Source organism: Akebia trifoliata, chromosome 16, assembly GCF_017979445.1.
Source record: "Akebia trifoliata isolate Shusen 1 chromosome 16, ASM1797944v1, whole genome shotgun sequence".
Taxonomy (NCBI): domain Eukaryota; kingdom Viridiplantae; phylum Streptophyta; class Magnoliopsida; order Ranunculales; family Lardizabalaceae; genus Akebia; species Akebia trifoliata.
Window position 1 is genome coordinate 27,888,536 of NC_141390.1, and position 25,517 is coordinate 27,914,052.

General features: G+C 34.0%; 3 protein-coding genes across 3 annotated transcripts; 2 read left to right on the top strand and 1 right to left on the bottom strand.

Annotated features, from left to right (window-relative positions):
• Nucleotides 1-256: 256 nt before the first annotated feature.
• On the top strand, nucleotides 257-5,482 carry LOC147383220 (glutamyl-tRNA(Gln) amidotransferase subunit C). Its single transcript, XM_086427609.1, has 7 exons — nucleotides 257-415; nucleotides 1,351-1,686; nucleotides 2,313-2,353; nucleotides 3,126-3,181; nucleotides 3,545-3,596; nucleotides 3,716-3,801; nucleotides 3,926-5,482. Exons 2-6 carry the CDS (start codon nucleotides 1,486-1,488, stop codon nucleotides 3,789-3,791), a joined length of 426 nt encoding a protein of 141 aa, XP_086283735.1. The 5' UTR covers nucleotides 257-415; nucleotides 1,351-1,485; the 3' UTR covers nucleotides 3,792-3,801; nucleotides 3,926-5,482.
• LOC147383221 (mitochondrial Rho GTPase 1-like) lies at nucleotides 5,080-15,857 on the bottom strand. The gene is made up of 14 exons (XM_086427608.1): nucleotides 15,428-15,857; nucleotides 15,069-15,201; nucleotides 14,816-14,962; nucleotides 14,445-14,621; nucleotides 14,061-14,312; nucleotides 13,029-13,097; nucleotides 12,473-12,528; nucleotides 11,929-12,010; nucleotides 10,846-11,057; nucleotides 10,607-10,676; nucleotides 9,003-9,115; nucleotides 6,643-6,793; nucleotides 6,138-6,324; nucleotides 5,080-5,479 (listed from the first exon to the last, which is right to left on the bottom strand). The coding sequence occupies exons 1-14, from the start codon at nucleotides 15,640-15,642 to the stop codon at nucleotides 5,406-5,408; spliced, it is 1,938 nt and encodes a 645-aa protein (XP_086283734.1). The 5' UTR covers nucleotides 15,643-15,857; the 3' UTR covers nucleotides 5,080-5,405.
• Nucleotides 15,858-18,600: 2,743 nt separating this feature from the next.
• Nucleotides 18,601-25,406, top strand: LOC147383222 (uncharacterized). The gene is made up of 6 exons (XM_086429057.1): nucleotides 18,601-18,770; nucleotides 18,894-18,933; nucleotides 19,028-19,108; nucleotides 22,840-23,032; nucleotides 24,446-24,713; nucleotides 24,961-25,406. The coding sequence occupies exons 1-6, from the start codon at nucleotides 18,714-18,716 to the stop codon at nucleotides 25,165-25,167; spliced, it is 846 nt and encodes a 281-aa protein (XP_086285183.1). The 5' UTR covers nucleotides 18,601-18,713; the 3' UTR covers nucleotides 25,168-25,406.
• Nucleotides 25,407-25,517: the final 111 nt, after the last annotated feature.

Genomic DNA, 25,517 nt, shown 5'->3' on the forward strand with positions numbered 1-25,517 from the left:
TTGCACTGCTCTGACGTGGCAGTGGTCGATTATCATATATTTCTTTTCGACGTATCTCGAAGAAAAAGATCTATCGTTCACTGATAATTCCTGGACTCAAGTATTTTCACTCGTCTGACGTGGGCAAGGGCACAAAACGGTTGATCGGTTTCTTGTGTATCTCGAAGAAATCCATCAATGGTTCTTTTACCTTGCCACGTCAGATCGAGTGAAAATACTCGAGTTGGTAAATTACAACTCTAATCTGCTGATCTATGGTCTCTTGTTCTCTTTCTTTACGCGACAACTCTCTCTCTTCACCACGATTTGAACCACCAATTCAACAGAAGTCTCACACATATGACCTTAAATCCCTAATTATTATTTTTTTCAAATCTGAAATTTGGCAGCATATATCACTCAAAATCCAAAAGAGGTATTCTCTATCTCACCCACACCAGATTTTAAGAATATTTTTTTAGGGTTTATTGTTTTGTAAAATCTCAAATTTTTTTAATTTTTTTTGTTTTTGTTTTTATATGTTTTCATGTTAATTCAACTGAGAAATAGCTAATAACATCTAGAACTTTGTTGAAGTAAATTTTTTTATTTTTTAAAGTTTATTTCATTTGAAAAGATACAGAAATTCCAACAATTAACCAATATCTTACAAACGACACAAATGATATTTGATTCAATTTAAACAATTATGCAAAAGAAGTTCAGATTCAGCTACCTATGCATCCATGATGTTTAAAGAAATATTTGTTTTTGGGGGTCACTAATTGTTGTTTTGTGACTCTTCCAAATGTATGCCATAAGAAAATACTTGGTTTGTAGTCTTTCATTTTGTTTAAAATTGATGTGGAGTCAAATGTTATTATTTATTTTTTTGTTTAATGGGTAAGTTGGACTTGAACCCATGACCTCAAAACAAATATTTACCTGCGCAATTGGATTCCCACCACAAACAGAAACAGTTCAATTGGTTGGTTCCTAGGTTTTTTTCCCGATTTGATTTAGAAACCATGGATTTGTTTAGCAAACTCATTACATTCTCAATCAGGTCCGTTCGATTCTCAGAAACTCACTTAACGATGAATTTTTCTATTATTTTGTTACATTTGCCGATTAGTTTGTTCTTTGAGTAATTAAAATGGCTAGGTATTTGACACTTTTGATCTTTAGTGTTTAATGGAAGAAGTACTTCTGTTAACCTTGTTGTTATCATTCTAAATATCTGATCTCTCCAATTGTTCTTGTTGAGAAATTGTATTTTATTTTTTTAATTCTTTGGTGATTTATTTCAGTCTCTTACTATTAAAACCCTCAATCGATGCTTTCTTTCGTGATTCCAATTTCTGCTTGCAGAGACATTTTCACTAGCCAAGGAGGACGAATTTAAATTCAAACATCATAAATAGATTGATTAGAGGAACATACCTAAAACCCAAAACCAACTAAACAGGTAGTTGGGTTCATCATTCATTTATAGTTCATACAACAATGGGTGCTAGTGTTCTACTTGTGTTTAGAGGAGTACCACAACTGCAACCACCGCAGAAGCAGCTCTGCGCGTTATTCACAAAAAGGCCACTTTGGGTGTCTCAGTGGAGAGCCCGAAACTTTTCTGCTCGCTCTACTCTACTCCCTCCTGATGTATCTCGGTTAGCAGAAACCGCTCGGATCTCTCTCACCCCAAATGAGGTAAACACAGTATGCAACGTCCTCACATCTATTGTTCTTTTTAGTTCCTTTTATTTGGTTTCAAGTTAGATAGAAATTCTGAGTTTCTAGACTATATTTGTTATAATGGTGTAATAGTTCCTTGGCATCACCATCACAACTGCTATATTGGCCTTTGTGTTATGAAGTCTGTTGGGACTCACAGATAATACTGAATAAAAAATTCTAAGAGAAATTTGAAATTTGAGTTCAAGACCGCTATAGAACTTATAACACTGTTATATTGAAAAAAAAAAAAAATTGTCTAACCATTACTCTTTTAGGAAACAAAAATGGCAAGATAACATAGTTACATAACATTACAAGTTATGGTAGCCATTATGAATAGTAAAACAGCCTTGCTAGGTTTGGGCAATATTTTACCTCATAATGGGTACTTTGTGCCACTGTTATGATGGTAGTTATAATAATGTTATGGCCAGTGCTTATATTTCCTTTGCTTTCAACTCAGATAGTAATTCTGAATCTCTAGGACCATATTATAGTTACCAAGTTTCACTAAACTCTATAGAACATGTTAATCCATTTTGTGCGTATGTGTGTTTTCCCCTTCAATTTTCTGAGATTAGGTTTTCATATGATTGCAGGTTGAGGATTTTGCTCCCAAAATTCGACAAGTAATAGAGTGGTACTTATAACCTTCTTTAATCCTTCAAGTTTTGTTTTGTTTGAAATATCATTGTGTAGCCTACTCGTCACTATAGGATTGAAATTTAAAACAAATCTCTTCATGATTATAACAAAAGCTCCATTAAGGAATGAATCTGATCAACAGTAAAGTTATGAATTTATCAAATGGAAAAGTTGGGATATAATTCGGTTCCAACACTCGAAAGTAGTGGTCAGTACAACATCAACACCAAAACTCCAGCAAGAAGTATAGATGGGGAAAGAGAGGTTTCTTTCCATGTTTCACAAGTACAGCCTCTCTCTCTTTCTTTTTTTATAGGTAAAGGCTTAGTGGTTAGCTAGGTGAAGTTGGGTTCATGCGTGTTTGAACATAGGACGTGGGAACAATACTCCACTTGTCGAATTATTTTTTTGTAAACCTAGCTACTTATAATATATCTATATATGCATGTATGTAGACCAAATAGTTTGATTAGTATAGTTGTTGAACCATACCACATAGTCCTAGCAACAATAAAGCTTTAAAAAAACAATATCGATATACTATGGGATTAGTATATCAAATTTAAAATTACGTGTTGATATCATCTAGGTTTTTATTCCTTGGTTACCCCACTATTATAGAGTTACATAGGTATGGGAAATTTCGTTCTTCAATACTAGCTATTTAAATTTTATTTCAGTCGCTACTGTGATTGTTGGTTTCAATTCTCACTTTTTTGTTTTATTATTATTGTTCTAACGGTTTGGATTTTACTTGTTCATGACAGGTTTGGGCAACTTCAAGCTGCCAATCTTGAGAGTATTGAGCCCGCTCTTCGAGCAGGTGTTTGGCAACCCTGTTGTATATTATCCATGTGAATTGTGAATCTCAAATTATTTAAGAGCCGACTTCTAATGGGAATGTGCCTCCTTCAATTGCATGAACATATTGTGTTCCTTCTTGATGACTTGCATATGCAATCATAGAAACTGTAACAACGGCTCGAGAACCGCTGGGTTTGCTAAATATTCAATGCTTCCTTCGTGTGAAAAATCTAAACTCCATGTTTTTTTTTCTTTGTTGTATTCTTCTGTCCACGCAATTTTTAGGATTAATTTTTTGCTTCTGTTGCGCATGAAATAGATTTGTTCTCTTTATATTATTCTGTTCATCAATCATTTTTTTCTTTGGTACTCCAATATACAGATACCGAAGGTGACAATCTGCGACATGATTTACCAGAAAATTTTGAAAACAGGTGAGCAATATTGTGTGACTCTTTCACAATTGTTGTTTTTGCTCATGCACCTTCAGCGTTTAATGAGAATTTCATACTCTAATATTAATGTGAGTGCTCATTTGCTTTCTCAAAAATAGGGAGGCCTTGTTAGCTGCAGTTCCAAGCTACGATGATCCTTTTATCCAAGTCCCCAAAGTCTTGAACAAGGAATGATGTTGTTTAGGTAACTTTTGCCACTTGTGTGCCTCTCAATCAACGCTGTTTTATCAAACTAACCTGTTATTAGAACCTAATTATTGTGTCAAACTTGTATCACCACTTACTTGATTGGATATTCTTAATTTCAGATACATTTGGGAAAGTTGGTGCATTTGAGGCTAGAAGAGAGTCAGTGTGCATGCAAGGGAGCAAAAAGGTTTTTTTTTTTTTTTTTTTCAGAATGAAATTGAACTGGTGGAAGTCAATCTTTGTGCCAACTTACACATTAAACACAGTTAATTTATAAAAATAAATTGTTTGAACAATATTTATAATGTCTTGGTTTCCTTAATATTATCTATATCATGAAACTAGAAAGGGATATTTATTGGATGGTAGTTAGACCAACAAAGCTTAGGGTGCTGGGCTGTCAGTAAGTGTCATGTTTAACAAATTTAGCTCAGTAAAGATGATATTAAGATTGACGTGGTGGAAAGTTAAGAAAGATACATAGTTTGGGCATGTTCAGCTAAGGTTGATAACAGTTCCAATTAAAAATATATATTCAATTTGACGGCCCTAAAAGAATGGAAGACCCACAGACACAAAAAAAAAAAAAAATGCTAAAAGAGGGTTAAATATTTTTATATTTACAAAAAAGAATCTATTTTTTTCAAAAATTACAGTCCAGCATTTTTGTTACTCTCTGGACTGTCCAGCCTTTTAATAGATAGCTTTAGCACCCGAACCCCCAACAATTTAACCTCCATTTAAAGCGTTATACAGGCCAACAAGTTACTGATTCACTGGACCGTCCAATGACTTAATTGGTTTTTGATAATATTTGAAAAAATAGATTCTTTTTTGCAAATATTAATCCCTCTTTTACCAATTTTCCCAAAAAAAAATGTGGATGTAAGAACTAAGTGAAAGCAGATGCGAATTTAATTCTTATAAATTAAAGACATTGCCTTGCACCAGGCCGTTCTGCAAAAATCTGCGTTCAAATCAATATCAATTACATCAACCTTTATTCCCTGTATTAGAATTGGCAAATGTCGTTTAAATATTGAATATTGATATTAGAATGGATGAACAAAATTTGTTGACCCCAAATCTTCGGGACAATGCAGTTGCCGATCGTTCCACCTATTGGCCATTTTCTTAATAATCCAATAAGTTCAATTTTTAAAATAGGCTCTTTTATATGTATTGCTTAAGTTGATTAAATTTGCACTACTACGACCTACTTTATCGTGCAACCGATGACTCTTTTCTATCATATTTGACAGACCACCAATCATGAAGACCATCAACAAAATTTTCATTATATCCATGGTACACGATCATCAACAAAATTTTCATCATATCCATGGTACACAAGAAACTCCTCCCTCATGTACAGCCCATTTGATTTGTTCAACCACCCTAAATTAAATAGAGAATTGAAAAAGAAAAAAGAAAAAAATGGAAGGAAAAATAAAGAAAATAAGACAAAAAAAAAAAGGATCAAAAGATAGCAAGAGCTTTGTACACAGGTTCCCTTTCAAGAACCACTAACCAGATGGCTGTGAGAAGCAACCAACCTTATTAATTGAGGTGGCGCACAACTCAACTGTTATTTAATTCCTAACTTGAGGTGTTCTTCCTTGCAGCATAGACACGGTAAGCTGCCAATCCGACAACAGCAACTGCTGCCCCAACTGTTTGTGAAACAGGCATTTAAGTTAAGAATTAAAATGAGAGAGAGAGTATTAATTCATATTTCAAAGATTATTTAGAAATTAAAAAAGAACCTGAAATTCACATTTCAAGACTAGAAAAAAGGGTTTGATCAGTCATATTGGTAAGATTGAACTTTTACAAGACTACAGAGATTAAATGACATTATGGAGTGAATGAAGCAAAGCAAAACTTTAATCACCACAAAGACCAGAGACACAAATATAATATCAAGGTCATGCATGGTCTCTAGGAAATCTTTTTGTTAAAAAATCGGGACATATAAAACATTCAATCGCTTCGGGTGTCATGTTTTGTTATGCTAGGACCTTGAATTTTTTTTCTTTTGTCCCACTCTTTATAATTCCAAAAAAGGGGTGCAATTGTCTATAACATCGAATGGATGAACCCTAGTCAAATTTTTTAAACAAAAAAAAAAAGTATTCTTGAAATAAAACCCCTACAACAAAATAACAAAGAAAAACAATTCAGAAAATCTAAAAATTTACTAACGCTGCAATAAATCAAAAGTAATTGTAAAATCCTTCCAAAAAATACAAGTTAAACCATGGGTTTACAATCCTGAGGGGGAAAGTACAAGGAGACCAACTACTATGAAGAACTTGTTATGAAGCATACCTGAAACAAACATGAGCGAGCGATTAACAAGCTGGCGGTAATGCTTGCGGTTTCTTCCAGCTTCAGTTTCCGGAATGCTGAAGTGGGGGTGCTCTGCCGCACTGATAATCCGACCAAACACATTATTAAGATCTCCTAATTTCACGCAGATGGGTATTGGCGCCTCTATTCCCATATCCTGGCTAACCTACAAGAGATAGAATGCAATAAAAGCAATTAGCACATATTACAAATAATGTGTTTCCCAAATATAGTCAAAGGTAACCGTAGTAAAAACATAAATATTGGATAGAGACCTTATAAAAATAATGGTAACCAGGTAAATGTATAAATGCAGGAAATAACGTGTATCTGAACAATTTTTCAGATCATAAAAAGTAAAGACTTTGATGTGTTAGGGAATTAATGTTTATTATTGTGTATCTGTAGAGGACAAATCTTGCGGACATAGTAGATATCTTTGTTAATTATTATAAATAAAAGAAAATAGAGAGAACATAAATACCCTTGTTGAATCATGAATAACCATTGGATATGGATCAAGATCATCCTTAGCTGCGACAATGAGGCAAGGCACCTCAAAACCACTGTCTTCACCATGACTAGCAACTTGCACAAGTAATTCTGTTGCTCTTTTCCATGAATTCTCATCAGAACTGAAATGCAAATAAAAAGAAACTTTTAAGTGCCAGTGAACATGGAAATTCAAAGTGAAACAAAAAAAAAAAACAAAACACTACAATTTTTTTAATTTTTGATAGCCATGGTGATTGGTCCACAATCCACAGCTAGTTCGGGCAGTACCCACTGTGCTCGACCAGGCCATCCTTAGGTAATTAGGTGATTTCAACCCCAAGAAAACTTGCAAATCACGGGATTAACCCATAACCTCCCACGGGTGAATATATAACCACTGAGTTGTTGGTTGGATATAATGCTAGAAAAATTGTTCGTTGCCAACGTATGACTGGAAAATATTTGGCCAATATCAGGCTATAAACAACATTTTAGAACATCAATATTTCAAATATAAAATCAAGCAACACAATTTTTAAGCATGGCAACAGTTATTCAGCTTCACGATGCAACATGAATAAATGAGAAAACGAGACTACTTCGTTCGCAAGGACTACATTATCAGTTCAAACATGTGTGGTACTGCACATGTTCCACAAAAGATAACCAAATCTCGGCAGTGCCAATTTAAACCACCACCCTCAGCACTCATCAATGTGTCTTGAAAAAGTACACCTAAGATTTTAAAAAAACTATTTGACGACACAGGGTGCAGATCTTAGTAAAGCTTCGACTATTGGCAGACCCAATATCAAAAATATAAGAAAAATTAAATTGTCATTGACAATCCAACAAACTCAAAATCACATTGAACAAAGAACATGGTCTCTTATACATGCAGGGTAATAATGACATCATCAGAGCACAGAACCCATACTCTCTAAATGAGTTATGCAAGAGAAGGAAAACATTATAAAGAGCTCATTCTGGATTTTGGATTTGATTCATAGCTCTGCAATATAATCTGAATCAGGGCAATATATAGATCGTATACCAATTGCCGATCCAACTCATTCAGAACGGTAATCAATTGGGTATCTTGTAGTGAAACAGAGCCCATCCATGAAAATAAACGAGATCCAGTGTAGGTGTGCTTCCTGATATCCAACACCCACAGTTATATAATAAAGTCATCTAAGATGGGCAATAGAGTACGGTAAAATCATTTAGAGTGCTAGTCCAGTTTAACAAGCCAAGTGTGACAATAAATAAATAAAAAATAAGTATTGTAACTACTTCCAAAGTTGGCATTCACTAGCTTTTGTTTCAAGGGGAAGGATTATATGGAGGCTGATACCATTCGCAATCTCTTGGGATATCTCGGAAAAAAAAAATAAAGGCGAACATTGATGGAAACAAAGAATCTATTAAGGAGTTCACAATTAGTGTTATAGCACTCCTCTTCTTATGGTCCAAGTTGAATAAAGAGTTACGGGTTTGTTGTTTGAAGACTTTGTATTTAGGTGGGACAGGCCTTGCATGAAGGAAGAGTTGGTCCTTCTGTCTTTCAGGCATTCTACATAGGATGCAGCCATTATTGCTTTATTGATTAGGTAGGTATTCTCGACCACCTAAACATGTATGCTCTGAGTGTTATCAAATGCGGTCGCATATGCCATTTCCAAACTTAATTTTGTATATGCTACCATAGCATATATATAATTATGCTATCTACGCAATATGTGATGGCATATTGTAGTATACGATGGCATACTGTCCAACAGTCATATTTGGACACAAATTTTCTTTTCTTTTTTTAGCTTAACCTCATTTTTCTCTTATAAATATCTCACTTCTAACTCCCATACTTCTTTTACAACATCTTTTCTACCTTCTAATCTCTTTCTTACTCTCACAAAGCCTCCAACTCTTAAATCTCAATACATTTTCTAATACATTCTCACATATTTATAAATATTCTCTAATCTCTACTCTACCCTATTACTCTCAAAGTTCAAGTCACAACTCAAGTCACTCTCTCACTCTCAACTCTCAACTCTCAAGACTTAAAAGAAAAAGAAAGCTACTCAAGAATCAAGATTTAAACATTTTTTTCATTTTCTCCTTTTTCTTTTTTCTTCTCCTTGCAGCATATGCCACCACATATGCGATGTGCGAAATGGCATATGCAAACAGCATGTGTTGGTCGCACATGGTCACATATGCTATATGACTGTGATGCTCTCATTACATGAAATTAAATCATACAAAAAAAAATACAATTAACATATCATCTCACATGCAGAATTTGCAAGTCATATTAAACCATAATTCAATTATAAGCAATACCTGTCATGGACAAATACTGCTACATCACAAGCTGTCAAGGCCTCTCTATTGGATAATAGATGTGTAACTCTTTCTTCTGGAATCTCTCGCAATATAAGGGTCTTCTTATTTCCCTTCAAAGGTTAACAAATTATATTTTTAGAAAGAAAAAAAAAATTTCACCACCAACAAGAGTTGAGAAAAAATAAAAATAAAAAACTGAATTTAGAACCAAAAATTGATAATGAAACCAACATTTGATTGTACAAACATATCTAACACACTTAGAAGTAGGATTATACAACTCAGTATGATTTGTCAGTTTATACACATTATTCCCACACACCAAAAAAGGAAGAAAAAAAAAACCCTGCAATCCCCAATTTACTTTCTACCTGGAAGGTTCTTGATTCTATCACTCACATATCATCAACCCCAACAACCACTTTTTCAGATAACGCAATAAAGCTAAATTATGTTACTTAGTTCAGAATATTGACTAAGCCACAAGTCACCCCGAGATTTCCCAATCATGTAAAATTGTATGCACAAAATTGTATGAGCAATTTGCACAAAAAAATGGTTTTCATGCGTTCAAAAAAAAAAAAAGCATTGCACAAGAAATATTAAAATTCGTTATGTAGAAAAGGAACAATTTTTTTGTTTTATCTCATTTAGAAGACATTGATATGTTTTCTTTATAACAACTATAGAGCACAATCCAAGAGGAAATATTAATCCAAATTTCCCATGAAAACTACAATATTGAATTCAAGTGAGTTTTGAAACATAACCAAGTTGCCAGTTTTAGGCAAGAATTAGAAAATATATTTTAGGAGAGACAGTCACCTATTACATAAACACTTTTTTTTAATAATACTGCCAAAAAGTGGAGCCATATTAAATTTGGTATATTAGAAGGATTTACAGGCTGTAGTGACAAAGCATAGGATAACTAGACCACACAACTAAGCTGGATTCAAGAATTGACTCCTTGGGTGGTTGTAGCTAAATAGATATCAAAATCAAAATAAGAAGATAAAAGACCAAGACAACCCCCTAAACATTAAGGAGACTCAATTGAAAAACCTCTTCAATGCTCTCCAAATAGGATGTGGGTTTCCAAGCGCTTGGTTCTGAAAGGTTACAAAAGATGCATTGGCACAATTTGATGTGTATAAATGAAACGCTGTATCTTTATTGTGTTTACAAAAGACAGTGATATATTTTCTTTACAATGGCTATGGGGAAAAACCAAAGAAGAATATATATTTGCTCTGAACCTCTTTGATGGAGGTTTATCTACACTTATTTTATAGGCTTATTTATGCCCAACTTAAAAAGAAGAAAAAAAATCGAAGCCACTATTATTGAATGCGTAGAAGATGTAAATGGCATTTGCCTGAGTAAATTAACCTTGAGAAGAACACAAAGTAAATTTTAATCATGCATCCTAAACATCAAACCATGATGTAGGCAATGAAACTAGAAACTGAATCTTAAGTTCAACACAGTTTACAACTCTTAACTCATTGTGTGCAAGAAAGTGGAACAGATAGTAAGACAGAGAGCCACAACTCTCAACCAGCTAAAAAAATATACATGATGTTTTGCAAAGTGCTTACCCCAAGCTGATCAACAACATTCACTGCAAAACGCTCATCAGTTGTTGAGGTATAATTTTCAAGCAAGGGCCTGCATTTGATACCAGCCATTATAGAAGTCAAAATATACCATGGGGAAAATGAGATTTGACAGTAGACACAATCAATTAAGAAAATTTATCGAAGAGACCATAACAAATCAAATCTCAATTAGTTAGCTCATCAAGTTATTTAGGATACAAATTCAGCAAGTACCAAACCTTTTGAGGAATGAATTCAACAACGCCGATTTTCCAGCAGTTTTAGGTCCAAAGACAAAGCACTGGAAAACATTTCTTTCCGATTGTTGCTTCTTGCGATCTAACCTTCTTCGCCTAGTTATACGAAGCGCTGAAGCAGGATCACCCACATATCCAATGTATATCAAATTTGCCAAACTTTTGATCGGGTCTAGCAGTGTCAATAGGGCCCACTGTAGCACATGTATTTTCCGAAAATCAATACACAAAAGAGATGATGATAATTCAAATAAATGTTATATGGATACTAAATCCTTTTTTGGTAAGTAAATCCTTGCTAGTACAAAGAACGATAATGCTTCCTAACAAGAAGCAACCAAGTCTTAAATGGATTAACAACTCGAAACACGTAAGAGCATGAGCTGAAAAGTTTCAATTATAACAAGTACAACTTGAAAACCAAAACCAGAGGGGATGTAAGGACTGCAACAAGCCCCTAAAGAAGAAAAATGGAACTGCTCGACAGGTATTCATCACTAGTCCTAACTTTTAATACAAGTCAAGATAGCAATTGCAAAAGACAACCTTAAGTAATCAACTATTTGACTGTACAAAAGGAATATCACAAATCTAATCAAATGATATTCCCTGTGGAGGTTTAATCATCAAAAAAATATATATATTCCCTGTGGAGGGTACTCCTCTTAGCAGTGGCATGAAAACAAAGAAGAGTGTATAGAGGGGGGATTCTTGAGAATCCTGTTGAGTTCTTTTCTTATCAGCTAGTATGCTTGTTTTCTTCTCTTTGGCTATTGTTATATTCTCCTTAGTTTTTTCTACTTGTACTCATGTGTTGTTCTTCTACCAATCAGAAGATGTTTGAGAGGCTGTCACAAAGATACATTCAGTTGACAGCTAGGAATTTTCCGAAAATGTTATGTATTAGATGATGGATATAGATATTACAAAAAGATAGAAAAATAATATTATATATATATATATATGTATATATTTGTGTGTGTGTAGTTGATTGCTAGGAACTTCCAGAAAATTGGAATGCATTAGATGATGGATACAAATATTAAGAGAAATGGACATACACACCTCCGATAGAAATCCATCATAAGTTAACCCTCCTAATAGAGTCTTCTCTGCAGCATCCTTATAGGGTGCTTCTCCCCAAGGACTGTAATTCAAAAAATAAATAAATAAATAAAAGGAAACATGATTACAATAGACTTACGAAAATTAAGTAATATGGGTGAAAGATTTAAATTGAAAATGTGGTCAACAAGACAGTTCAAGCTAGAAAAGAGTATCATCATAAACATCCATAAAGAAACTAAGGTTGATAATGAAAATTTAAATTCAACTGTGTTCTCCAATTTTACATGGACAAATGTCAAATATTAAGTGTTTTTATAATAAAAATGACTGTAAACGTGTGCCACTAGAAGCATGCAAGTCTTAATTACAACCTTTTTAACCAATTCAAACTAAATAAAAATGATGAATGCGCTTCCTAAACCATGGAATGACCAATAGTAGCAAAAACTATGTACAATATAAACATAAGAAAAGATATATATTGCAGTAAAATAAAGTAAAAAATGCGAAGAATCATCACTTCTTGCAGAAAACAATTCACCTTTCAGGTGCAGTTGAAAAAAGATCATCAAGCTCAGCAGGTCGCAGTGCTCCATCCTATCAGAAAAAGATCCTTATAATCAGAACACTAAAAAACTATGATTAGCTATCATGCTAAATTAACATAAGTAAAATCTAAATTAATATTGTAGTTATCAATCCTATATTCATTTATTTCTTTTTATAAAGAACATTCACATAACTAAAGTATGTACAGATGTTTCTTTTGGGTCATGTCACACACACACACACATATATATGTGCTGTAAAATGACATTTGTGCCTGTGTCACTGGTATTTAGAACAAATAAAACTTTGATTATAAAGGGAGTTAAAGCAGACGAAGGATAAAACTGAATCTACAAACAGTAAAACAAAACAGCAAAAGAATATCAAGGAACTTCTGCCATAAATGAGTGTAAGGTAACATGAACGCAGATAATCTATCAACAAGTATCACTAAACAAACCAATTTGGAGCATTCCAAATCACATTCTAGAAGAAAAAAAAATCTATACTTGAAATCATAGAAAAGGAATGAGTCAAGAATTGCATACGTTATCAGTGTCAAACAAATTGAAGACTCCCTTCAAGAACTCTACAGCTTCATTTGACAGCTCCACACTCTACAAGAAAAGTTGTGTAAGTATTTCAAAACAAAAATTCAAATGGAGACTTCATCAACATAGTAATGTATGTCATAGGCAGAATCTTTGTGGTTGACATGCTAAGAAAACATAGAATGCAACGAGAAGAAATGGTCCTACCTGGCATGAATGCCACATGGTGAAAATGCATGAAGTTTCATGCCTTGCCTTACTAAATACCCTGTTAAAATCTAAGAACCATATTTACATTTTTGAGACTTTCAAGTCCGGCACAAGAACCAGTTCAAATGCAGCTTGCACAGAGCAATGTCTCACAGCCCGTTTAGAAGGGCACCATGCCGAAGGGCTTGAAAGAAAATAAGCAGGAAAACCATTGAAAAATAATAAAAAAAATAAAAAAGTAAAACCAAACTGCCAAAAACAAACATTTTTCACTAGAACGGTGCCAACACTCCTTTCGGATGATTTTGCTCATAATGCAAGTTAAAGGTCAAAGTGGCCAGCATCCCAAGCATCGATCCAAAAGACAGTTTCGCAATGAAAAGTAGAATTTTCGGCATTCTCAGTTAAATAGTCCCTTAGTAATACTGACAATGTTGGGTTCAGGAATAATTTAACATAAGAAAATTTCAGGAAAAAAAAAAAAGGTAAAAAATTGGCATAGTTGAGAAAATTTGGGGCAAGATGTTTGAGGCATTCAGGGTGTCTTCTTTGAAGACCTATTATTCAGATGGGATTCAGTCTGTAAGCAAGAGTGCTAACTTCATAGTCTGTTTATCTTCGATAATCACCTCAACCATCATTTAAAGTCTACATTACACTTTTCTATTAAAAAAAATCCACATCCAAAAAATGAGTGTAGTTCTCTTTATTTTCCCATAAATATTAAAGATCAGGCCCAAACTGAAATAAAAGCTTCATAAAACTTGCAAATGAGATCGAAATTATAAATATCCATGGTCAGCTTGATTAGAGGGATACCTGATCAGGAGCTCGTTTGAACGAAACGGAAAGGAGATCATCCCTTAATTTAATATCATTATCATATCCAAATTTCCTCAGAACAGTCCATGTTGTTTCCAGGCGCCCTTTTTCTATAAAAAGAGCATGCAGAAATAGGAAACCCGTCAAGCTAAGACCACGGTCATTAACACCTTCGGGCATTTGCTCTTGTACAACCCTCTTAACACGCACTATTTCAGAAGGCTGTAGTGGAGCATTAAAACATTTAACCTGTTTACAAGAATTGGAGATTATTTCAAAAATTCAGACAAAGTACATGGATATAATGCACCATTTTTCTATTAAAATAACAACATTATAATGTGAGGAAATTTTATCTAAAGCTATTGTAGAAGGACAAACCTGAAAATCATTCAATTCCGCATCACTGAGAGCTCCATCCTTGTCATGATCACAAAGAATAAATATCCTTTTCAAAGCCCTCACACATCGAGGCTTCAAAGTCTGTGTTTCTTGATCAAATAGTGGGGCAGTAGGATGGAGAACAGCCTTTTGAGCATAATAGAAAACCTCGGGTACCTGCAAAGTAAGAAATCTAACATTTTTTTACTACTTGAATGTGAGGAATTTAAGGTACTACAATCAAATGGTTTCAACAATATGTGTTGAAGTATCACGATTATAACCCAAGAGGACCCCAAATCAAGTTAAAATATATAAATTTAACAAATGGCAGAAACATTATATATTGGTTGAACTAAATTACAATTTACCTGAATTAGATTACGTGCTGAGCATTCTATACAAGTTTCTATCTCTCGAAACTGTTGCATTATCGGCGACATCACCTGCTCTAGGCTCTCCTGTGGATCTTCTCGTGCATCCAGCTTGCACCCAACCACAATCACTGGCACCTTTACCTGCCCATTAAAACAAAAACAAAAAAAATAAAATAAAATTATACAATTAACCAACTAAAACATAAATTAAATATAATATATATATATATAAAAGCTTTAAGCGAACCTCAAGTCGACGAAGTTCTGGGAGCAAGAACGTACTAAGATGGTCGAGTGTGGCTGGCTGATCACATGCATAAGTTAATACAACAGCGTCGGCTAACCTCAATTCTTGAGCAAGCTTACTTCGATTCTCCAAGCTTTACATCAAACAAAATTTATAAATTAAATGTAATTTAAATTTTTTTTATTTTAATTTAAATAAACCCAATACTGACATAAACATTAAAATTAACAAGAATAAAATGCAAAACTAGTGTTACAAGTTCCTTGTCGACTGATACCGATAGAGATATTGAAATTATAACACACAAACAAAACAAAACAAAACAAAAATTGCAAAATTAGGAGAAAGAGAAAAATTACCTTGAAGAGGTATCGATGATTGTAACTGGAACATTATCGGGATAAATATCGGCTGGCAAGCGAGTTGGTGGTAACACAGGCGGAACGTTTTTCGGAAACGTCTGAGTCGCTGCTGCTACAATCAAGCTTGATTTTCCTGTCCCACTGTCTCCAGCAACAACGATACGAACATTTGTTCTGTCTCCTGAGGTTGTCTTTCCAGAAGAGTTCGCCATGAAAGCTGGAAAGAGAGAAAGAGAGACTCGGATGAAATACGAAACTGGTTCTCAGATTACAAGTGAGAGAAGAGATTTGGTCGAAGAGATACAATAATGGATGACAGAAACCCTAAGCTCTTGGTGATGAAAGGGATGTAGGATGTGGAATTTGAAGGTGGAGTCCACGAAGAAACCCTAATTTTTGGAGCTCCGAGAGAGGCTTCTGTAATCTCTACGTAGTCGGAAAAAGAGATCGTTTGTCGTGATCTTAAAACTCGGACGAGTCCGGGTCGAAACGTGGCTTGATGATTTAGACACGCCCCCTCACTTTTTCTAAATATTAGAGATACCCCTGTATTTTGAAACTCATGACATGCATCCCTTCACCTCAGTCTTCTTAATAGACTTGAGGAAAAGACCCAAATGGCCTCATCTGCAACCTCTAGTAAAAAAATCCCTTTGTTTTCTCTTCTCAAAATCAGTCATCTTTCAACCTCTTAAATAAAAAAATTTAACTTTCATCCTCAACGTTATGATTTTATCCACTCAATATGCAAACCTCACGGAAAGAGAGGATTTTGTGTGAAGTGTAAATCGATAAAACTTGGGTAGAAAAAAAAAATTAGGGTTTTCTACAATGGTTTAAGGCAAGGTGGAAAACGATGGATTGAAGACAATTTTGAATATATTTAAGTTACAAAAAAAGTTGAAGAACTTAAAGTTGATTGATTTGGGAAGAATAATAAGATATAATTTTTTAGGAAGATAAAAATGATGGAATCTTTTTAATATAAAACTCTAGGGTTTCCAACAAAGGGTTGAATGCAAAGTTGAAAATGGTGAATTAAGTAGAAATTTGAGCAGATTACAAAAAGTATCATAGAGATTGAAGAGTAATGAAATGACTGGTTTTAAGAAGAAAAATCAAGTTTTGGTTAGGAGTTGAAGACGATGGCATTTAGGTCTTTTCTCATTAATCAATTAGAAAGTCTAAGGTCAAGGGAGGCATGTCATCAGTTTTAAAACACAATGGGTATCTATAATATTCACCAAAAAAAATGGTGGTAATGTCTAAATCACCCAACGTGGTTCCACGAAGTTTCGCTTAGATTATATTCATGCCATTTTGGAATAGACTTTCTACTTATCCATTTAATAGGATATTTCTTAGGGGAGTGTATATTTTTAAACACCAAAAGTACTCTACGTACCTAATCATAAGTTTTACATTTTTATCATTTTCTAAAATTCTCAGTGCACACACCCTAACATACTAAACACCTTCGATTACCTACCCTTATGTCTTCCTCTTTATCTCTCACTGTCTCTTTATATTCATCTCCTTTTGAGTTTTATGAGATGTTGAATAAATGGATATTGTGTTTTAGTGTTTCTTTTCAAGTTATCATTTTTTTTTGGCATTTAATCATTGAGGAAGAAGAAAAAATCACTATTAAAATCTCAAAAACGATGGTTTTAAATCAAAGAATTCAAAGATTTTTTGATAGATTTATTCAATAACTTCATATCGAACTTGTTTTAGCAAATTCGACAAGTACCTACTAAATAGTACTAAACATATTCAATAGGATACCGTACCAAACAAATTTTTTTACTGAAAGATATAAAACTGATTTGGTAGGTAGGTACATACGGAATTGAATTTTTTCATGTGTGTAACTTTGACTCGATTGGAGTTGTTAGAGTACAAAAAACAAGTAAGATTAAAACTTAAAACCTTCATTAAAACCTTTCTAGATACAAAGAAAAAGAAGAAATAAGAAAGGGGATGAGAGAAAGAAGAATAAGAGATTGGTTTGGTTGGATGCATAAATAATAATAATTTTTTTAATTTTATAGTTCATGGGGTGTGTATTGAGAATCTCTTTTTATTAAGTCTATGCGTTGTGAATTTTTTACTTTTTAGGTGTGTACGTTGAGTAAGTGGGTACGTAGAGTATTTTTGGTGTGTGAAACAGACACTCCCGTTTCTTAGTGATCCAATATTTAGCTCCAAAAATAGTGATTGGTTTGCAAGAGTGTGGGTGGGGGATAAATCACCATCTCTCCATAAACTGAAACGTCACACCTTAAGATAAAAAAATTGATAAATTGGAATTCTAGGTCCATCTTCAAAGTTAAGTTGTATAGGCCTTATCCGACATCTAACTTCGATACATCCAGAGTTGGATTCTAAAGTAGACAAACGATTTCCCAAACACGTAGTCTTCAAATCAACTACTTCTAGGATTGCAATGAAAATTGAACCACTCTTTGGTACCACCAGTAAGTCTAAAATTTAATAGTAAAGATTCTGGGAATTATTAGCAAGTAAGTTTAAGAAAAATTAAAGTGATGAAGCTCATCAATGACAAAATGAATAATTACTTATTACATACTAAATGATTTGGGTGTCAAATTGTCAAAGTAGTTATGGATGTATAACTTGGATCGAGATCAGATAAAATCTAAGAACTTATCATGGAACCAAATGCAACTTGTGGATCTTTACATCCAGAGCTTGTGTAATTGTATTCTTCTGCACTTATCTTTACTATTATAATGATTTAAGGTGGAGTAAAAGTGATTCGGCTCCAAAATTTGAATTTCAAAAAATACCCCCATATTAACATTTGAACTTAATATATTCAAAGGTAATTTCGTCAAAAAATCAAGAAAATTGCAATCCTTCGTGTAACTAGTGTCAAATTTTATAAGAATCAAGATTTTCTGACTCCCCTGCTCTCCTGTCGTGATATGTGCATAGATCCATAGATTTTTTTTTTCTTTGGGATACAAGCTGCACATATTGATGGGGATGTGCAATTGCGTTAAAAAAAATTATGTTATATGCACATGCCACGTCAGGAGAGTAGAGGGGAGTCAGATTATCGCGAGTCCGATTATCACTATTCATTAAGGGGTACAATGGTAAGCCAAATGTGTATATATATTTACGGGAAAAAAAAACAGCACATTTGTCCCCACTCCCCAAAATAAGTTGATGATCTTAGGAGAGAGAGAGAGAGAAGTGTAGCGTAAAGCCGTAAAGAAGACAGAAGAAGAGCTTTTGGTTTTCCCGCGAAAAGATGATGTCGAGCGGTTACACCAGTCTGGACAACCAGAACGTATCCGGATCTGTACCGGTAAATTCTCATCTTCTACACGAAAAAATAAAAAAATTCTCATAATTTTCAATTTTATTTATTTTATTTATTTTATTTTGAATTTTCATGAGATCTCATTTACTTGTTTCTTCAATTATGCAGGCTGTCTCAGATCCAGGTCACGTAACTGTCAAATTCACAGGTTAGCTTTCGCTTTTTTTTTTTTTTTTTTTTTTTTTTCTTTTTGTTAGATTTTGATTTGTTTTGTGTTAATTTCGATGATTTCTTTGTTACAGATTCAAATCTTCAAACATTTCCACCATCCGAAACACAGGGGAAAATCTCCACTGGTTTTCGTCCTCCTCGTGATGCGGATGGTACACATCTTACGTGCAAAATCTCTCATTATTTGATTCTTCTTTAAATTTTAGGTATTTGAAGGAAATAGTGAATTTTTTGGGCAATAAATAAACATGAACTGGAAATGTAGTTTGTTTCGATCTAGAATTCTTTATTGATTTGCAATTAAGAAAATCGAGATGACTAAAAATATTGACTTTTCAAATACTTGGATTGGATTTTCATTATTGTGTTCTCTAAAATGTAGTTTGAAATGATATTAAGGAACTTTTTCCTGATTGAAGATATGATACATGAAAGGGTTAAATGGAAAAATAGGATTCATGTTGTGGCCCCACTAGTTGGGATTAGATGAAGATGTCTTGAATTCTCGTTGCGCTAAGATTTGGATCATTGAGATTGAATGTTAAAATGCTTTGACTGTTAAATTAACCAATGTAATGTTCCTACGTGTCTTGGCAATCCAATATTGAGATGGGTTTGGGTTTGGTCTCGTTTGGGAATTATTTTTAACTTCTTCAACACATATTAGGCTATGTTTGTGTATGCTAGCACGACTTTTAATTAGAAGTGTTTACTTCGATTATGCTTCAAAAAAACCCTACTTCTCACCTTGTTCATTAGTGACTAGACATACCTTATCCAAGTTCAATAGCTTTGTAACTTACCTACTCTTTCTTGCAGTGAGGGCAAACTATAGTAAATGCTAAGGTTGGAGATGAATGGTTTTGGAGAGAAAATTGAAAGGTTTTTGTTAAGAGGTTGAAGAAAAAGGTATTTAGATCATTCTGAATTAGTCTATGAGAGAAGGCACAAGTCAAGGAGCAATGTCATCTTCAAAAAATTGTGTGCGTGTATGTGCCAGGGGGTGGGGGGGAGCAAAAATTGGAGGAAGGTGAGGAGTGGGGGCAAATGGGTTGAAAGTACAGGGTATCTCAAATTAAAGCATAGATGCAAAGGCATCTAAAGCATCCAAAAATAATTGAGTGGGGAAATTGCTCCCACTAACTCCTTACTAGCTCCGCCCCTGATCCTAATCTTTTCTCCTTTAAGGTTGGCAAGGTAAAGGAAATCAAGGAAACAATCTATCTCCAACTCTCTTGAGATCTTGAAAATCCTAGGACACCAAGAGTACTCATATGTGTAAATGTGGATGATGTGGACATCAACAAAATTGGACATATGTGTATATTTATAAAATATAGAGGAAACTCCACATCCATCAATTGTGAACAAACAACTGCCCAAGCAATGAATGGCTGCAAGCTTGCGAAATGAGAGATTTTGTTCCAGAGGGAAGATGATGTGGGTTTAGTCCGACTCTCAATTTAGCTGTTGTTGATCAACAGGCCAACGACTAAACCACAAAAAAATATTCACTATATTCAAAAGAATTAACAAGAGAAGTAAAGAACTGCTGCAATGGTCCAAACTCCAAATTATAGACTGCTCAAAGTTGAAAATTTTCTATTAAACAAACTCTCTTAAACTTCAAGCATTACAAAAGTCACTATTCATCCTCCTTTCCTTATATAGAGGTAACACCAGCTAAAATGACTTAAAAACCAAGTTTTCTAATTCTAATTCAACTAGGAATTTTTAAGAAACTTCTAGACTTATAATAATCCATAATTTCTCGGAAACAACTAAGGACCTTCCTAAGCAAATCCTAATATATTTACCGACAACAGGAAAATGTAAACTTTTAAAACTTTCTAATCGAACCGCCTAATATTATCTCAACAACATCTAAAGCTACTAATATCTAAATCTACTAACTGTTCATTAGAAGATAAAATATAAGCTACAAAGTGAAAGTCCCTTTTGGTGGCTAGTGTAACCTTGTAGTCAGTCCTCTCTCATTGGGAGGAATACGTGATGTATGTTGTAACATCATCTACATCATAGAAATGTGCACTTCTATCACTTGGGAATAACTTGTTGGTTTTGCATGGGCGACAATTCCTTTCCTTTCTATGTTTTTGATCAGTACAATACCTTTCATTTTGCCATCATGATCATCAGGCTGCCAAATTCTATTTCCACTTACCTATAAGTGTATATATGATGTAGGACGACTTAGGTTTTATCGATTCTATTTCTGTTTTACTTCAAGAAGGGTGGGAGGATAAGCTAACTAGGAGACGATGAAGAAGAAAGAAATATTATAAAAAGGGTTTTAAGCCCAAAAGATTTTATTGTCCATTGTAAAAGATTTCACAAGACCAATTGACTATATTTTAAAAGGTAATTACGAAATTTTACAATAGGGTTAAAATTAGTTGGGGTAGGTTGAAGAAGGTGGTGGATTTCAAATCTGAGTTTTGAAGGAGTTTAGATAGATTTTATATGTACTAGGGTGGGGTTGGGTAGTTTCTTGTGAGCCAGAAAGGGGTTAGTTGAGCTGTTTTTTGGGTTTGAAACAGAAAATAAAAGAAAAAAGAAGAGAAGAAGATTAAGGAGAAGAAGATGATTATTTAACCTTGAAATTACCGAATGATTTCTTTGGCATCACCAAGTTGAATGGCCCAACATTCAAGTAAGAAAAACGAAAATTACTGTAATTTTTTATTCATTCGTTCATTGTTTTCATAAAACAATTTATTATATTAGTTAAATGGTAAAGACTAGTTGCTAAAACCTAAAAGACTTTTAATTTGACTCTATCTTGTACTCCCAGGCAACTTTCTCGAAATTGAAACTTTTCAAAAAATATTAATAATACTAATTCGACAAAAACTCTCTTACTAAACTTCGAATACCTAATAATGAACTTCAAAAATAAGTAGGACTCAAAATAGCCTAAAACTAATTTTTTTTTAAAAAGAACTCTTATATCCCTAAAATTCGTCCAACCCATTAAAGGGCTACAAAACTTACCAAATAATGGCCCATAATCTCTGATCTCCCCATCAATATGCCATCATCACTGCTATCAAACTTTTTTGGCCAACCCTTTGGAGGAGGATCCTCTGAATCCAACAATCAAAATGGAGAATCAAGGTTCTTGCATGGACCTGTCCAGTCACCTATCAAGAGTAAACAAAATATACATCTCTAATGCATGGAAAGACACAGATTCTTGTATGGACCTCTTTAAGAAAATTTATCCTGGAACAAGCTTCAATTTAGACATTTCCCATATTGTGCTTAAGGCCTGAACGAGATCTCATCTCAAAGTCCAGTTACTTAAAGTTTTTATCATGAAGCAGTGTTGATAAGTAATTAATATTTACCGAGGAGCTTCCTTGTGCATTTTCATAACATATTTTCGGCACATGATTCACCTCCCTAGGCATCTATTGCATGCCAGAAAAATCTACAAAGAAGCCTTCTAGATATAAAGACTTGTTTTGTCAGGCGTGCCAATGGGTTGCTCGAATGATGTAGGCTGATTATGTTTATACATAGGAATCTCTTCACTAATTTGTATCTTCTTTCTGCTTTTCTTAATACATCATTAATGGTAAAAACAGAAAAAAAGGTCGGTTTATCTGTTGAATATCTTCTAGAAGTATTTTCTACTAAAGGAATTTTTTTTTTTATAAGTATTTTCTACTAAAGGATTTTGAAACAGTTGATAGATTTTTTCATCTCCCCATTTGATATTGGGAAAGTTTTTCTACGGTTCAACAAGAGTTACTTCATTGCATCCTTATGTTCATTATTAATGCCTAATGACCTTTCATTTTCTTTAATTTATTTATGTAACTTGAACTAATTGATATTTAATATAAATATGCTGTAGATACATTTTCAAAACCGGCTCCTGGTAGGAGTTCTGATGCAACTCAGCCAAGCAGTTGGATGCAAACATTCACAGTTGCAGCATACAAGCCATACTTTGAGGTAGACACTTCAGACATCTTAGAAAGGATTAAAGACTCACTCTTTCCATTTGAAGGAAGCTTTTCTGAAAAAACTGCTAGCAACCCAGACTTGTAAGTCTTGCTGTTGTTCATTTACATTATACGTTTATTCTACATGTGAATGTAATCTTATCATCATTTCAATTGAAATTTCTTTACTGGCAAGTATTTGTTCTTTTCTCAACTCTTAACATTTTCTTTTTTTTCCTTTTTGGTACAAGGAATCGACATAGTCATATATACATGGCTTAGTGCATAGCGAATTTATATGTTAGTTTTATGTAATTATGAAAAGAAACTGTTCCTTTATTGTTGTTTTGGAGTGAGTCAAGCATCATTGTTTCAAACACAGGATAAGATCAACTCCTGGTTGGAGGTATGGTCTGATGCAAGACTGCACCTGAGAAATTGAAAATGTTCCTACATCAATTCATTCAACAACAATTGAAATTGTCTTCCATAAAGGGTAGTTTACCTTGAAATTGTGCAGCTGAGATCTTGGTGAAATTTTTCTAACCAGATTTGGTCGCACTTCTTATCTTTGTTTGGTATTGTGGGTTGCTTTCCCAGCTCAGTTCAGTCGGCTTTAGAGTTTTGGCTGTCGTGGGACAGTTCTTTCTTGTCTTCTAAACGGATTCTTTGGTTCTTGGTTTCTTTCGCGGTTTGTTGGGGAATTTGGAAACTTCGCAATAAATGCATTTTTGAGGGGAAAGAGACTACGATGGAAGGATTAGTTCTCTCTATTTTGGAGTACATATTCTATTGGAGTAAACTTTATAAGGTTTTTAAGGGGCTCTTCTTTGAAGATTTTGTTGTGCGATGGGATAGGATTTACTCGTTGTCGTGAGAGTCTTTTGTTTTGTTATTGTTGTTTGCCTTTCCTTTTTCTTGTTTCTTGTTTCTTTGTTCAGGGTTGGTCCCCTCAACCCCCGGCATTTTTTCTTCTATTAATAAAATTATCTTTACTGATTAAAAAAAAAAAAAAATTGTTACCATGAATAGAATTAGTTTGTTTGAGATTACCAAGTGTCTGGTAAGCAAACAAGAATAATGTAAGTTTAGCTTACCAGATGACCTTTCTTCTGGTTAGTGTTTCTCTTGCAAGAAGTTATTCCGAAGCTATCCTCACTTTTGGAAATTTCTTTGTTTTCATCACTTTTTCTTTTTATGAACAATTATGTTTGGTGACTTTTAAATCCACAAAGTACTGTGATGTGGAAAAGTTGGACTCGTGTATCGTCAAACGTAAAGTTGGACTTCAGTTTGAAATCAATTCCTCTATCTTTTGATGAAATTTTTAAAGAAAATTGTCCTTAAATATCTTTTCAAGTTTTGAACTATTCCTTTTTAAATCTCTGCACTTTTCATCAATTTTATCAAGTGTTACAAGTCTATAGATTAATATATTCTTTATCCTTCTTTTTAATTATTTTTATTTTTATGATAAAAGCTCATCATATAATTTTAATTATAAATTCCGAGCAGGTACGGGCCTTTCTGGATATGTACTACCTTAATTTTTGTAGCAGCATCAATAGGCACTTTCGCCACGTACTTGGCACATAAGCTGCAGAAGAAAGAGTGGGATTATGATATAAACATGGTCACATGGTCTGCTGGTTTGTTCTACGGCTATGTCACCATTGTCCCTCTTGGCTTGTACGTCATCCTAAAATATTTCTCAGTGCCATCCAGCCTTGTTCAGCTGTTGTGTCTATATGGGTACTCCCTCTTTGTCTTCATACCTGCGTCGGTAAGTTTTGGAGTTCCAGTTTTCGCTCTTTGCTCCATAGAAAACAGATTCCATTAATAATTTTCTAGAGAAATCACATATTATCTTAAAAACTTGGCAGTCCAATTTATTAATTGAGCGAGACTTGTTGTGACCCAATGTTCTTGCTTGACAAGTAGTGAACTCCATTTTGTACTTTTCTCTGATAACTTCTTGGTTTTAATCGATGGGACTAGTTCACCAAAATTCTCATTACGTTTGAATGCAGTGTCTATCTGTTGTGCCGGTTGAAGTGTTTAGGTGGGTGATAGCAGGTGTTGCAGGGTTCATGTCAGCGACCTTTGTTGCTCTTAACCTCCGAGCGCACATTGTGTCTGCAGGTGAAAGATGGTTCTTGATTGTGGTTGGGATCTTTCTATTACAACTGGCCCTGGCTTTTGTACTGAAGTTCTATTTGTTCACCATTACAGTATGACCATAAGATTCATTGGTGGCGTGAAAAAGTGTACGTCATAAGAGCAAAAAAAAATTAGCTTCATTTTTTTAGCTGTCTGTTGGCTCACTTAAATAGTTTTTTTTTTTTTTTCGCTTATTGATTAAATTCTGACTTGTATTAATTCATTTTTTGGCAACATGAACTCATGGCTGAATATCTCATCCAAGCCCTTATGAACATTGCTCATGTTGCAAATATACTAATGTTTTCATTTCTAATTTTATGTTTCGCGAGATGGATGAAAGTATAGATTAGGACAGATTAAATTAGAAGCGAACATGTAAGAGTAGATCCGATGGGCAATAAGCAAGAAAAAGTCAATCAAGATG